At 32.2% G+C, this 14,060-nt stretch overlaps 2 protein-coding genes across 7 annotated transcripts in view; both read right to left on the reverse strand.

Annotated features, from left to right (window-relative positions):
- The window catches only part of Lar (tyrosine-protein phosphatase Lar), a 1,580,452-nt gene that overhangs the window by 247,808 nt on the left and 1,318,584 nt on the right, over positions 1-14,060 (reverse strand). For all 5 annotated transcript variants that reach the window (XM_076407753.1, XM_076407754.1, XM_076407756.1 and 2 more), the window contains one exon: positions 10,761-10,922. In XM_076407753.1, coding sequence (XP_076263868.1) covers positions 10,761-10,922 — 162 coding nt within the window. The remainder of the gene's footprint in view (positions 1-10,760; positions 10,923-14,060) is intronic.
- Positions 6,952-9,332, reverse strand: LOC143198218 (uncharacterized). 2 transcript variants are annotated; one of them, XM_076407331.1, is made up of 4 exons: positions 8,704-9,332; positions 8,149-8,419; positions 7,924-8,091; positions 6,952-7,821 (listed from the first exon to the last, which is right to left on the reverse strand). In XM_076407331.1, the coding sequence occupies exons 1-4, from the start codon at positions 9,202-9,204 to the stop codon at positions 6,956-6,958; spliced, it is 1,806 nt and encodes a 601-aa protein (XP_076263446.1). In that variant the 5' UTR covers positions 9,205-9,332; the 3' UTR covers positions 6,952-6,955. The 2 variants fall into 2 exon arrangements, with proteins under 2 accessions (XP_076263446.1, XP_076263444.1); XM_076407329.1 differs by having other exon boundaries at positions 7,924-8,419.

The raw sequence follows: 14,060 nt of genomic DNA on the forward strand, positions 1-14,060 counted from the left end.
ATTTTGATCGGCCAACATTGCAAATATCCACCTTTTAGGTAACTATTACCCATGTATAATATTTTCTATAGTCAATATACGATGTGTCATTTAAATTTGCACAAATACGTATTTCAGGGTCTTTTTTTACCAACGAGGGTTTATCTGGACAGGGCCTACTGTTTAACGTGGGCTACGAACTACGGTCCTCAGTTTAAGCCTACCGACTGGTAAGTAACCTACTTAGAGATCATTCTAGAAGACGTTTGGTCTTACCTAGCCTGGCTACTGGCATGACTGGGATCATTTTGTTTGTCAGATTTTGCATTACTGCCTTAAATACAATCACAAAGATAAATTTCCGACCATAACTAAGCAGGATTCGAACAAGCGCCAACCAAACCGGTTATTAGCAGTAGGACATAACATTTTAACATGTTATTGAAGAATTTAGTACTACTATTTTCATGTATTTCAGATGTTTGTTACCATCATATGAACATCAATTAGTGGTTGTGAAAATAAAAAATAATGTAAATAATATAATGTAAATGCCAGATATACAACAATTACTAAATTGTATCAAAATGTTATTAACAATGGGAAACCAACTAAAAAATGTATAAGATAAGTAAATTAACAGTTTTTCTTTTGTCTTTTAGACCCTTTCACATTTCATATCTTATATAGGGCTATTTAACATTTGTGTTAAAAATAAATTACTGATTTTGAACACAACTTTTTAGCGTTTTTCTCGAACCTACTTTTTTGAGAAGGTTGACATGATGTTTCAAGTTCTACTAAACCGATTTACTTAATATTTGCTGTGACATTCCTTTATTTTTTTATTTGATACGAGAGAAGAATGTATAGAGAAGTCTTACACCAAATTTCAAATGAATTGATTTAGTAGAACTTGAGATATCATATCAAAAAAGTACTTTTGAGAAAATCACCTTTAAACTTTTTTTTTGTAGATGTCGCATGAATTAAAAAAGCTATATCTCTGAAAATAGTTTAAAATTTGAAAAATCCTCTTAACGAGAATATTTTAAGAGTATAATCTTAAAATGTTAAGCTTTAAAAAGCATACTTTTAACCTAATAAAAATCGTTTTTCTCAAATTTCTTTCAAATAATGGATCTTTTATTATTACTTAAAAAAAAAGAGTTTTACAATTCATATGGTAGATCTGAAGTATATAATATATTTATGACATAAGTAGAGTGAATATATGTTTTTCCTACTTCGGATAAAATGTATATTCCGTACAATAAGTAATAAATGGGTTATCGCATGAAATGTCCTAGTTTCGGTCGATTTCCAAGGAATCGTTTATCATCTTGATTTAGCGTCTACCACAAATACATCAATTGTTTACCTTTTGCGTAAATCATACGTATTATTATCCGCTACCCTTTCCATATATGTAAAACTAATAAAATTATGGATTTTATGTTATTTATAGTTCCTCGAACTTATCGTATTTATAAATCTGTAATTGGGTATTTATATAACACTTTCTATTGTATTACATAGCGGCTTTTGTTGCAATTATTATTGGACACCAACTTCTGGTAAAAGTTATGTAAATTAGACACTAAGATCTTGCGAGTTGATCCTTATATGCATATGCCTATGCTAATAATAATCGTCCTATATTTTAAAAGAACAATTATTGTAAACTTTCAAAAACTGTATAAAACGATTTAACAAAAGTGTTAGTCATTATGCATATCACCAAGGATTGGGCATAAGATTTGTACTTAGAATAGAGCTTGAAATAGTTATATGATTTGAGATCAGATATTATTTGATGAGACTTGTTTTAATTTACGTATGCTTGTTAATTAAAGTTAATTAAGAAAGTGCCAAATTGTTAATAAGTGACAAGTTGCCTGCTATTTTAAATTTAAACAGGCTTGTTTCCATAGTTTATGTATAATCTCAAACACTTTCGAGATTATCGTAGTAAATTTATAGGCTGGCAGGAGGTGACATCTGCTGGTTTGAGACTCCTTATTATGTTTGCTTTTTTCCAAATAGTAGGAAAATAATTTATTCGTAGTATTGCGTTAAATATAAATGTTAATAATTTTACTTTATTAGAATCTAATAGAGCTAATGGATCTTCCTAGAGCAGTACTTAGTTTTATATAATAAAAATTAAAAAAAAATAAGAAGGTCCCATTTAATTGATTATAAATATTATAAGTACTGTAAAACAAGAGAAACTAGGTAACGTTTGTGTTTCTTTCTAGTGACTAAATATAATAATGTCAAATAACGCTACGAAGGCATCTTTCCATTCGATAGTGTAAAACCGGGAGATATAATATGACGTCTTCATGAAGCATTAAAAACTGAACGGCATCATCGAAACGAACGGATCACGTAGAAGGGCGGTCGCTTTTAACCATCCGCACTTGTTGCAAATGCGCCCGTAAAACCGAACGACACAAATAAATTTTCGGTCGTTTGTTTGTATACGGCCCCATAAAAAGTTACGCTGATGCGGAAATATGGCCAATATGAGCCGGCGGAGATTCTTGCCGGTGCGTTCTCCGACATTGTGAACGCGCCGAAACAGCTTCGGCATTTTCCATTTTAGGAACGACGCGTGCGAGAAAACGGCGACCATAAAGAATCCAAGGTGATGGGAAAACGTATAATGTTTGACTTTATTTCATGAGATACGGGAACGAAACAAGTTCAGTAAAACTCATAATGGAAGTTTATTAAATGCCGCTTATACAGCATCTAATAGAAACCTGAAAACATTGTAAACTTAAGTAAGTGTAGTAATTGTTATTAAAAACAGTTATAACTTTGATATATTCAGTCTTAAGAAAATATTTTAGTCCGTATAAAGTGAATGGGGTTCTTAGGGTGGATAAATGATAGCTATATACAGCAACAGATATTTTAGTTAATGCGCAGTGTTGCTCATTTGTTTTAAGATTATATTTTATTTATGGTTATATATGTAGATCCTTTATAATAGACTATTGGAATTAGGGAGCCATTCCACAGTATTTAAGATTTAAATAAAATACTTTTAATTTATTTAAAAACTATTTTTTAAACTTCTCTGTCAAGTTACATTGTTTTAGCCAAATTTCAATGGTACAGATTGTGTGGGAGTGGTTTTGGTGTCGTCAATCTAGTGGCCCTTCTGCGCAAATGTACAGTAGGTTAGTTCAGGGCGACGACAGTCAGTCTTTACTGACTTTATATATCCTCAACTATAATGTTTATGCGAGGAATCCATGAGCTAGCTGCTTTTTTGAAACGTATATGTTTCTTAATTCCAATAGCTCATGGATAAGGGGCCCCTTTAATCCATCCGGTGATTTGGTAATTTTAGAGCCTAAACTGCAATGTTTTTGTCAGAAGTCCACTAAACAAGGAGATTGCAAATCCAATCTCAACCTGTCTCCTTGATATACGACTGCGCAACATATCAGACGGTTTAAAAACGAAACTAAAAAAATTTATTTAACTTGAAAACTAGTTAATTTAAATAAAAAGAAGAGACTTATTGAATTGATTACAAAAAGTATACACAGATAATTTTGTTGCATTTGGAGGCTACCTAACCAAACTATAACCACAAGGGATAAGTGCTTAGCCGTATTTCTCAAATAAAAGGTGATCTACGACTAAATGTGTGAAAAACTGTCACTTTCCATTAAAAGGGATTCCAAAGCTTCCCTAGTTTTTCATATTCCATGCTAACTAGATTTACAACTGTCTTACTTGTTCAAACTTTTGGCGTCTAGCTAACTAGTATTTCTATTGTACTGATTATGCCTAAAATTTGGTTTGTTTTCTGATAATATGAAATGACATATTGTTTATTGTAGTACATAAAGAATATCAAGTAAACTCATGAATTTAAAATGTTCAAAAGGGATTAGATGATAGATTACCCATGACTACAAAAATTATTCAAATAATACATTAACTCCTAGTTAGCTCCAATAACTTACAATGTACTTATTCTAAAATATATGTTCAAAAAATATGTGTAAAGTGTTAATGTTATGGAATGATAATTATACTAGCACAATAAATCAAAAATCTTGCAGTATTTACATCACCCACTTTGCAACAACTGAGATTGAAAGTGGTTTGATTGTAATTATTATGAAACTTATCAATGATGTATAGTGTTTACCATTATGTGTTTCATATTCTTTTCAAAAATATGCATTCGAACATTCTATTTCAAACAGCTGAACACTAGTTTTCAGTGTCTACAATCCTTAGCCTTTTTGTTCTACTTCACCTTTTCGAAAACATACTTTTACTGATTGCAAACATCATTTTAATATGTGTATCAAATCCCATTCCCAACGAATCTAGATTAAAACTTCATGGAATCATTACTACATATAATAAATCAGCTTTCGTACATTTGTATTTGCTAAATACGGAGAGTACTTAATGGATTTACTTTAAAATATTTCTATATATGTTATAAGTGTCAAAGAATACAGAAAGTTCTTATAACATGGTGACTTATAATGGCATAATTACGTTGCCATGGTAACCGTTAATGACAACTTGAATAAAGACCCATAATATTAACAATTTTCAATCATTAAAATTTGTTTATCAATAATCATGAAAGGTCTATAAACGTATTTGAATGATTAATAACCAATTACATATTATATAAATATGATAAGCGATATAAACAATTGCTTTTGAGAAGATAATGGTGAATTAATATAATCTATACAATATGCTGTATTCGATTATATATATATATATATATATATATATATATATATATATATATATATATATATACTAGCTGACCCGACAGACTTCGTCCTGTCAAAAAGATTTGTAATGTGGCAGTTTTTGTGCCTACGTATTTTAAAAAATTCTCCTGAACAGAACCATCACCCTGGTGATAGGGCGTTGTGAATAAAAAATAATTAAATAAAACATATATAAGGATTGAAAAGTAAGTAATCGCTTTATTGTTAATCATGTGAATCATAATTATTATTATTATTATCATTATATTGCTTTGTGGTATACGATGTTTTTTGTTTGATTACCTGGCGCATAGATAAACAAATCTGATGGTTTTCCAACACGGGAACAGGCAACATACAATTGACCATGTGAGAAACATGGGTTTTCTAGATTAATACCACAAACACTTAATGATTGCCCCTGGGACTTGTTTATAGTCATAGCAAAAGCAAGCCGTCAACATGTCTATAGGAAATTTGCCATTACCAATGTCAATGAGTTGTTTAGAGAATATGTTTCCAGATTGGTCATTTTGCAACTCGACACGCATATTCTTGCTTAAATGAAGTACTTTAACATGTTTCCACAAATTGGAGGACTTTAGACATGCATTGAGTTCATCAGCTGGCGTTGATCGTGGAATCACTGGCAATGTTTGACGAAAATCTCCTGCTAATAAAATCATTGCACCACCAAATCGGTTATTATTGCTACGTAGATCTTTTAAGGTTCTGTCTAAAGCCTCCAAAGATTTTTTATGTGCCATCGTGCATTCATCCCAAACAATCAATTTACATTGCTGCAAAACCTTTGCCATTGCAGAGTTCTTCGAAACGTTGCAGGTTGGAGTTTCATTGCTTTGCATATTTAATGGCAATTTTAGTGCTGAATGGGCTGTTCGACCACCTTCAAGCAAAGTTGCTGCGATTCCCGACGAAGCGAGTGCAAGTGCAATTTTATTTTGTGAGCGAATTGTTGCTAATATTAATGAAATAAAAAAAGTTTTTCCTGTACCACCAGGTGCATCTAAGAAATAAATCCCTCCAGTTTCATCATTTGTTACTTTCATAAGAGTTTCAAATACATACTTCTGTTGTTCATTTAACAGTGGAAGATTTGTTTGAATTTATTCTTTCAAAGCGTTGAGATCATACAGTCTTTCTCGATGCAACTCTTGGTTAAAAGCGTCATGCATTGGACGATTGGGCGCGGTCAGGCCTAATTGAATTAATAGTTTGTTTGACATTATCAAGCACATGTCCTCAATTGAAATCAATGCTTCATTGTAAATTTCTTCACTGATTTGTATATTTGGATTTCCCATTCTATTCCGTATTTGATACAAAATATCATCACACATATAATCTTTGTACTTCATCCACAAATCAATTGGGTTTGATGGGAAGCATGTAGATATGATTATAGAAAACAATGTTCGTATTTGATGAGTGTGTGATGATATTACAGCATCATTGAGAGTTTGATCCCAATGAGCGTCATTTTCAAGCAATTGCAAACGTTGACAGGCTTCTCTGTAGGATCCACACAATTCACCATCAACAGTTCGTAACTGTTGGAATGATGTTGGGCCACGTACATTGACTAATAGCAGTCGTAAATAAAAACATTCATCATTGCTTGGATGTACTGAATAAATCCGGCCAATCGCATCGGTGGAATATACATCTGTATATCCTGGAACTGGTTTTCCTTGTTTCCGTCGTATAAATCTCCTTGAGGATTGATTCCAGGTATAATATTTTGGCATTTCAGAATATAGCAATGTTTGTGCGAAATCATCGTTTTGGCATGTCTCAAAAAAACTGGTTAATGTAGTAGATGGTGGCTGAGCAGCTCTTTGTACTGCGTTCTGTGCTGTAAAATACACTCTTTGTCCATTTTCTAAATGCACAGCTAAGTGAACAACAGAAGGGTGTCTCTCATGAATAGGAAAAGAAAATATTCGCCAAACTGCTTCATTACTACTGACATAGCGGCCCATTTGGTATTGGGTAACTTCATCATTAGAATTCCCTGCACCAATTCCAATCACAGCCATATCACTCCCTTTGGTTACATATTTGCAAATGTATTTAATCGATTTCACTGAATGGCAAGATTCAACGTTGATGTGTGCTTTGAATGTCTTTGATAAAATGGGTGAATATGGAACAATCCAACGATTATCTATTTCAATATCTTGTTAATTTAATTTGACAATTGTTGATTTTCCATTGTCTGCTGTCGATCTGCGACGATACAATGGATAACCGTCATTACCAGTAATTGTTTCCGATATTAATGTCCGTGGATATCGTTTTGAACATTTACCATCCATCATACACGGTGAATTTTGATTAAGAGTTCCACAGGGACGATGTATCATGTTTTTGATAACTACCTCATGCAATCCAGGATCTACTTGTACATTAGGGATTTCAGCTGATATCACTGCATCAACTTCATTTGGCCTTATCTTTTCAACCAACCAAATCAAAATGTGTGCATGTGGCAATCCTCGTTTCTGCCACTCCACAGAATACATCCAGCAGCGTGTCTCACCAAACACATTATGTTTTACGATGAAATTCATTAAAGATTTCAACTTTTGTCTAAAGACTCTGGCTGTAATATCATGACGATCAATGGATGATTTCCCAGGTAATAACTCCTGCTTAATTTCTATCCATTGCGGATTGCATGTAAATGTGATGAACAAATCTGCTGTACCATAATGACGAACATACGACATGGCATCTTGAGCATATTCGTGCATATGCCGAGGGCTTCCGATGTATGTTGCTGGAAGAATAGTCATCCGACCGACATTCTGTGCATTTCCATCAGTATTAATCGCATCTCGAAGGTGAATATACTCTTCAGATCGGAGTTTGGTTTGATTCAACCTGATGAATGTTAATCTCTCCGTTTCAATTTTAACATACATGTCATCAACATATTTGTGATATAATCGCCGACATTTCAATATGTGATTATCTGCATTTTCCCGAATCATTAGGCGGTATGAATAATAGTTCATTGAACTGACTTTTTTGTTGGTTTCAGAACCTGTAAACAGATTTTGTTTTAATAACATTCAAATATAAAATTAAAATACATAATATAGTGACTGAGATATTATCGCCATAGCTAAACTAATATTTTAGTTACCTGTAATGGGATTTATCATTTTTATTGATAAATCGTAGCCATCTTCACCTTGCCAAAATATAATGGGATATTGCAGTGCATCATATGAGCGGTGTGTTTCCTTTATAGGTTGTAATTGAAAATTCCGACGATGTAAAACAATATCACGGGATTCCAAGTTTTCTCCAACTACAACGATAGCAACTTCATCAATAGTTGGTGCATTAAAACGTCTTGTATGTTGACCTGCAGGTGTTTTATCAGCTCTGATTACAATTTTGTGATTATCGGATGGCATCAGATCCAGGGCAGTTTTAAACAATATAATCAATTGATTGTGTTGATGAAATAAAGTTTGTAATTGTTCTACAATAGACCTTTTTACTAAATTGTTATGTGCACAACGCAGATCAATTTCTTGTGGTGAATTGCCCATAAAATAAATTTGCAGGAATTTGTTGTCGCTATCTGACACTGGTAACAGTGAACCTGCTCTGTGATATATTTGCCCTTGTATCTGTAAATAAAAAAAATATTATGGTGTGGTATAAATTAATGGATTGTCAATGATCAAACTTAAATAATATTTGATCTTAAAAAGTATATATTTAGTTTTAACTAATATCTATCAAATATAAAATATAATAAAAGTGTCACTGAAACTGAATCACCATATAATATGATGACTAAGTGATATATTTCGTAATGATTAAGAAATTGAAGATTAGTAACACATCTTAACTTTGGTGACAGAAAATTTTGTTCGTTAAAATAATTATGAGTAACTGCTATAATACATACCTTGAAAGTTGGCATAAAATTTTCCCGAACTGCATTTGTTGCCCCAAATGAAGTCATTTGAAAGCAATTGTTATATTGTTGAATATGTGTCAAAAAGTGTATAGAATCTGTTCCTATTCCTGAAACCAATGAGTACAATGGTTCTGGTGGTGGATCCAATTGTATCAATTTCACTTTACCATTTGCGCAACACAATCCATTGGCTTCGTTTTTGTATTTTAATGCCTTACAGTGTGAGCAAACCAAGTTCATAAAACCAATAACAACACATTGGTAGTTACTGTAGTCAATTGACACATCGTAACTGAAAGCAGCTGGATTCAAACTTGCGCGATTATTAGTTGAATGTCGCGCTCGCGCTTCACGCGTTTGTGATATCCGAATTCTTTCACGTTCATTTCCGTCGTCACGTTCTTGTGCAGTACGATTAGATCGGTAATTAGCTTGGTTTATAGCATTTCTGGTTCTTCTACCTAAATTGCTTCGTCTTATAGGAGGCATATCAAATATAAATTATTTTTTCACTAATCACGAACTAAACAAACACTAACTAACTAAACACTCTGCACAAAACACGATATACGAATTTGTTTCGTGTATCACTTGACAATTCATCTGTCATCTGTCAAAAGTCATCTGTAACAGACAACTTTTTTTTTTAAATTTGATATGACTTGAACTCAAATCCTTTTAAGCCGTACGAATTGTTTTATTTATTTAAAATTTGAATTAAATTTTAAACAAATAAAAAATTTTAAATAAATAAAACAATTCGTACGGATTAAAAGGATTTGAGTTCAAGTCATATCAAATTTAAAAAAAAAAAGTTGTCTGTTACAGATGACTTTTGACAGATGACAGATGAATTGTCAACTGATACACGAAACAAATTCAAACAAAAAGGGCTATTTTTAGGGTTTTTCCAGCAATAATTCTAATTTTTCTCGCCGTAAAAACCGTCCCTGAACTTCAACGAACATTAAAAAAAAAAGATTTGGCCAAATTGGTCCAGGCGTTGTTGAGTTATGCGCTTAGGAACATATTTTGCGATTCATTTTTATATATAAGATATATATATATATATATATATATATATATATATATATACTCATTAATAAAACAGTAGCGGGAAAGAATTAATCGGATCTAAAATGAATTATAAAATATGCAAGTGCGGTTAAAACGTATTATTTGCCGGTGTGAGCCTTAATGAAATCCGATCCCCATTGTCTTTTCAAATGGGATTTATGTAAATGTGGTCGGGTAATAGAAATTTCGGTTCGCGAATTAATTCAAACAGGCGAGAAACTTCGGCAATTTATCTTGGGATCTTCTTTTAATTGAGATCAAAAAAGCAGATAGGCAAAGGTAAAATCGTCCGAATTTCAATTATCAACCGTCATTCACTTACACATGCTGCGTTATGATAAATGTAATTATTAAGAAGAATGAAGCCTTTTAGGATATTTTACTTAAATTCAAAAACTCCAAAAAATTATCCCAATTATTGTAACCTACTTAAAGGTAGTTACAAATAGCTTCAAATCAGCTAATGCAGATAATGTTCAATGTGTTCTATTCAATCAAGAAGTACCTAATTCCTAATAGTTTCCAAAATAATATAAATGCAGTCAACATTATTTTCTGTTAATAAATCAATATATTGTTCATTTTACCCTATTATATTAATAAATAATCTTGAAAATTAGAGTTCCAAAATGCTGCGATATTAACGTCTAGTATCTTGTTATTTTCAATCATACTACAAACAAAACAAGTCAACAAATACCAAAGTCAGAAATCAGTCGAATCACACTAGCGCGACGGAAAATAGTAAATGAAAAGACTCGCTGAAATAGTCGATATTAAAAAGTAGTCAACAACTAAACAGTCGACAGTCGTTTCCATTCGATAGTTCCCAACACTGGACCATACATTTATCATAGAAATAGAAAATGTATATCTCATTATATTTTGCTGCATTTTTCAATGATTATATGATATTTTTATGTTGTTTTACAGTTTTAAATTTTATGTAAATATAAATACCAACTTACCTTCAAAAACTTGCAATGTAGCATCAGCACTGACAGGATCGGCCACACCATTTTCAGCCACACATTCATAAGTAGCATCATCCCTTCCGGTTTTCACAGGATCAATACGAAGCAGAGCACCGCCATCAGGAAATTCCTTCACCTGGTACCGTGTCTGAGAGCCTGTAACAAAACAATTAAGACATTAATATTAACGTAAATTGAATGTTCCAGAACATCTACCATCTTGAGTATAAAAAGATGATGCGGAATTATTACTATCCATAAAGTGAGACCTATTTTAGTAGATAAAAAACCCAGAGCTTTATTACAAAGCTTGTTTTGTTTACGTTTATAGAAAACGAGATATTAGAGTGCAACTTTGAAAGAATGGGGTTTGAAATTAAATTAAGCCAATATTAAAAAGATGCTTTCCATAAATTCCTGCGTCATGAAGAAAGGAAATATATTTATACTAAAATGTTTTATTTTCGAAATCATATTGTATTATTTTTCTGAACTGAAAGTTAGGTTTATAAATTTATATATAAGAAATTATAAAATATAATTTTAGTTGTAAATTAAAAAAAGTCTGTCCAATTCGTTATAATTTTACTTTTAAATCATCATTAATAGAGTTTACTATACACGTATAGTAGGAAAGATATAATAAGATATATAAGAAATTAAACAAAATAAGTTTAAGGCGCATCAAAAGCTGTGTGTAACATCCATCTAGGTGACGAGTCATTGTTATATGCCAGTGAACCGGAAACAAAATAGAAATCGACTGTATGGTAAGTATATCCTAACGCAAAATAAAGTTCTCGGAAGAGGCATACCAAAGAAAATGCTTGTCTGTTTTTTCGGCATTATCTTTTATGCAGCAAAAGTTGTTATGTTGTCAGTAAGTCACGGGATGTCATCAGTAACGTAGGATGGTTAAGTCTGAATGATATACGATTATTTGTTTACCAGAAGAAGGGGAAATATCAAAAAAGAGGCGAATAATTTTCTGTTGTCACAATGTAAACTCTCATATCTTGACCAATATATTATAATTGTAGAGTCATCTACCGCACAGGCCTAATTTAGCATCCAATAACTTTGATAATTCCAAACGCATAAAAACGACTTATACAATCAACGATTTTGGCAACTGAAGAAGTAGTTGATGCGCATGTTTTATAGTTATATCAATCCCAGTGCAAAAAGTAGCTCTAATGCGTGATGCGTAAAAATAGTAAAATGAAGTTCGATAATCAATAACTGTTTTCGTCACTATTAGACCAAAAATAGAAATAACAATAACTCTCATAGATGATATGGAAATTTGATGGATCTCTTAAGTTTCAGAAAACTGTCTACCAAACAGGTATGGTATTTGCTTAGACTAGAACAAAACTACAATAATATCAGCTTGGTGGAGCAGTGGTTAGACGACAGGACTGCTGGGGCATGGATATTATATTTTATTATATATATATATTTTTATTTTAATTGTAAATGTCTTTATAGACAACAGTGGAAAATCCGACGAGGAATAACCATCCCAGTCACGCTGTAACCAGGCTAGGTAACACCGGATGTCTTCTGGAATGGTCTCTAAGTTGGCTACTGGGCAGTCAATAGGCTTAATGCCGAGGACTGCGGTTCGGAGCCCACGTTAAATAGTAGGTCCAGTCCAGATAAACCGTCTTTGGTAAAAAGGAGACTTAAAATATATAAAAATATAAAAAATATTTTAGGAGGTAAAATAGGAAGTTAAGGAATACTGATTATTGTTTATTATTAGCTCTTATTAACTAAAAGTTCTTTTTAAGGTAAACTACCCTCTCATAGAGCTTAAAAATATATTACTAGTAAATTGAAGTACATCTAAGGAAATCTTCCGCATTCTAAATTCAGAGATTATTAAATTAGAATATCAGCATAAAAAATGTATGGAACTTCTTCAAAGTCTTAATATAATGAGTGCTAATCAACAGTAATGAAAATTCGTCCACTTTAGCATGAGCATCTCTAGAGTACCCAATAAAAATAAATAGATTATTCTGTAACAATTTAAAGGCCCACCAAGCCGGATATCAAATGAAAAACACAAATATCCTAACAATTAAGGGACTGTCGCGACCAATTTGTCCGAATCATCTGGGAAATTACGTCCTTCGTTTAAATTTCCGCCATTTTCTCTTTTCTCGGCCGAGTGTAAATACTGACATTTCCGCGAAAGGAAACCGCTAGTAACGTTGATAGAGGCACATTTGAGCTTGAACTCATATTGCAATTTGTGCGAGTTGCCCTTCAACTTCGGCGGCTCTGCTTAATAATTAAGTTAGCAATCAATTCACGTATATTTGGGTAAAATGCTGATACTTAAAAAATAAAAGTACTTTTGAGATGGAAAATATGTTTGCGGTTAGGATCTTTAACAAATCATTTCCTTCGTTTCGTAACAATATAAATTTCAATTATACTCATTATGGCTGTCGTATTTAATTACACATTATTTTTAATTTCTAATTTTTTAATAAGGTCTGGTCGACGCAGTTAGTCGGTTGCATTATATGGACTATTAACTTAAAGAGCCGAAGTCGGAGAAATATTTTACTTGCTTCCACCAATGCAGACACTGAGACAAATTTTCCGAGGCGTCTGGTTGGTTCGTTTGAATTGTCCAAGAAAGGCTTTTGATTGGCTCATTTACGACATTTTTGCTTAACTATATTGACTATTGTAATAATAACTATTGTGACTTAACTATAATCATTATTATTTGATTATAATGTATCTTCAGCGTCAAACGTATTGTGCATCCAGTGTAATAAAAAAACGAGACGTCGCATTACTTGGAACAATCTTCCAGCTCTATTTCAAAAATGCATTGATAAAGCCAAAAAATTAGCTAGATTAAGAATGTGTATGTGACTTGGCATTATTTTTACTAGGTATGTATAAAATAATTTATATAAAGCATTTGTGTTCATGTATACATTCTTCAAAAAGTATGTTTAAAAAAAGAACATTAAGACGCTTTTTGTTTCCATTCATTTATACATTAACACAAAATAAAATAATACAATTCGTAGACCAAGTTGAGACTGACTTTTAACCGATTTCAAAAAGGAGGAGGTTCTATGTTCGACTGTATATACAGTCTATTCAAAGTTTATTTGTATATGCGCATCAAGACATTTAATATGTTACTTGCCGCAATTTGTAAATTCGTTTTAGAATCAGACAGTATTTTTGTTCTAATTTTATTCTAGCTGAAAGGGACACAATGCTGTCTGATTAGTTTATCAGTTATCTGACGTATGC

Source organism: Rhynchophorus ferrugineus, unplaced genomic scaffold (assembly GCF_030347505.1).
Source record: "Rhynchophorus ferrugineus isolate W39M unplaced genomic scaffold, kcgeb_rfMv2 rfM6, whole genome shotgun sequence".
NCBI classification, from domain to species: domain Eukaryota; kingdom Metazoa; phylum Arthropoda; class Insecta; order Coleoptera; family Curculionidae; genus Rhynchophorus; species Rhynchophorus ferrugineus.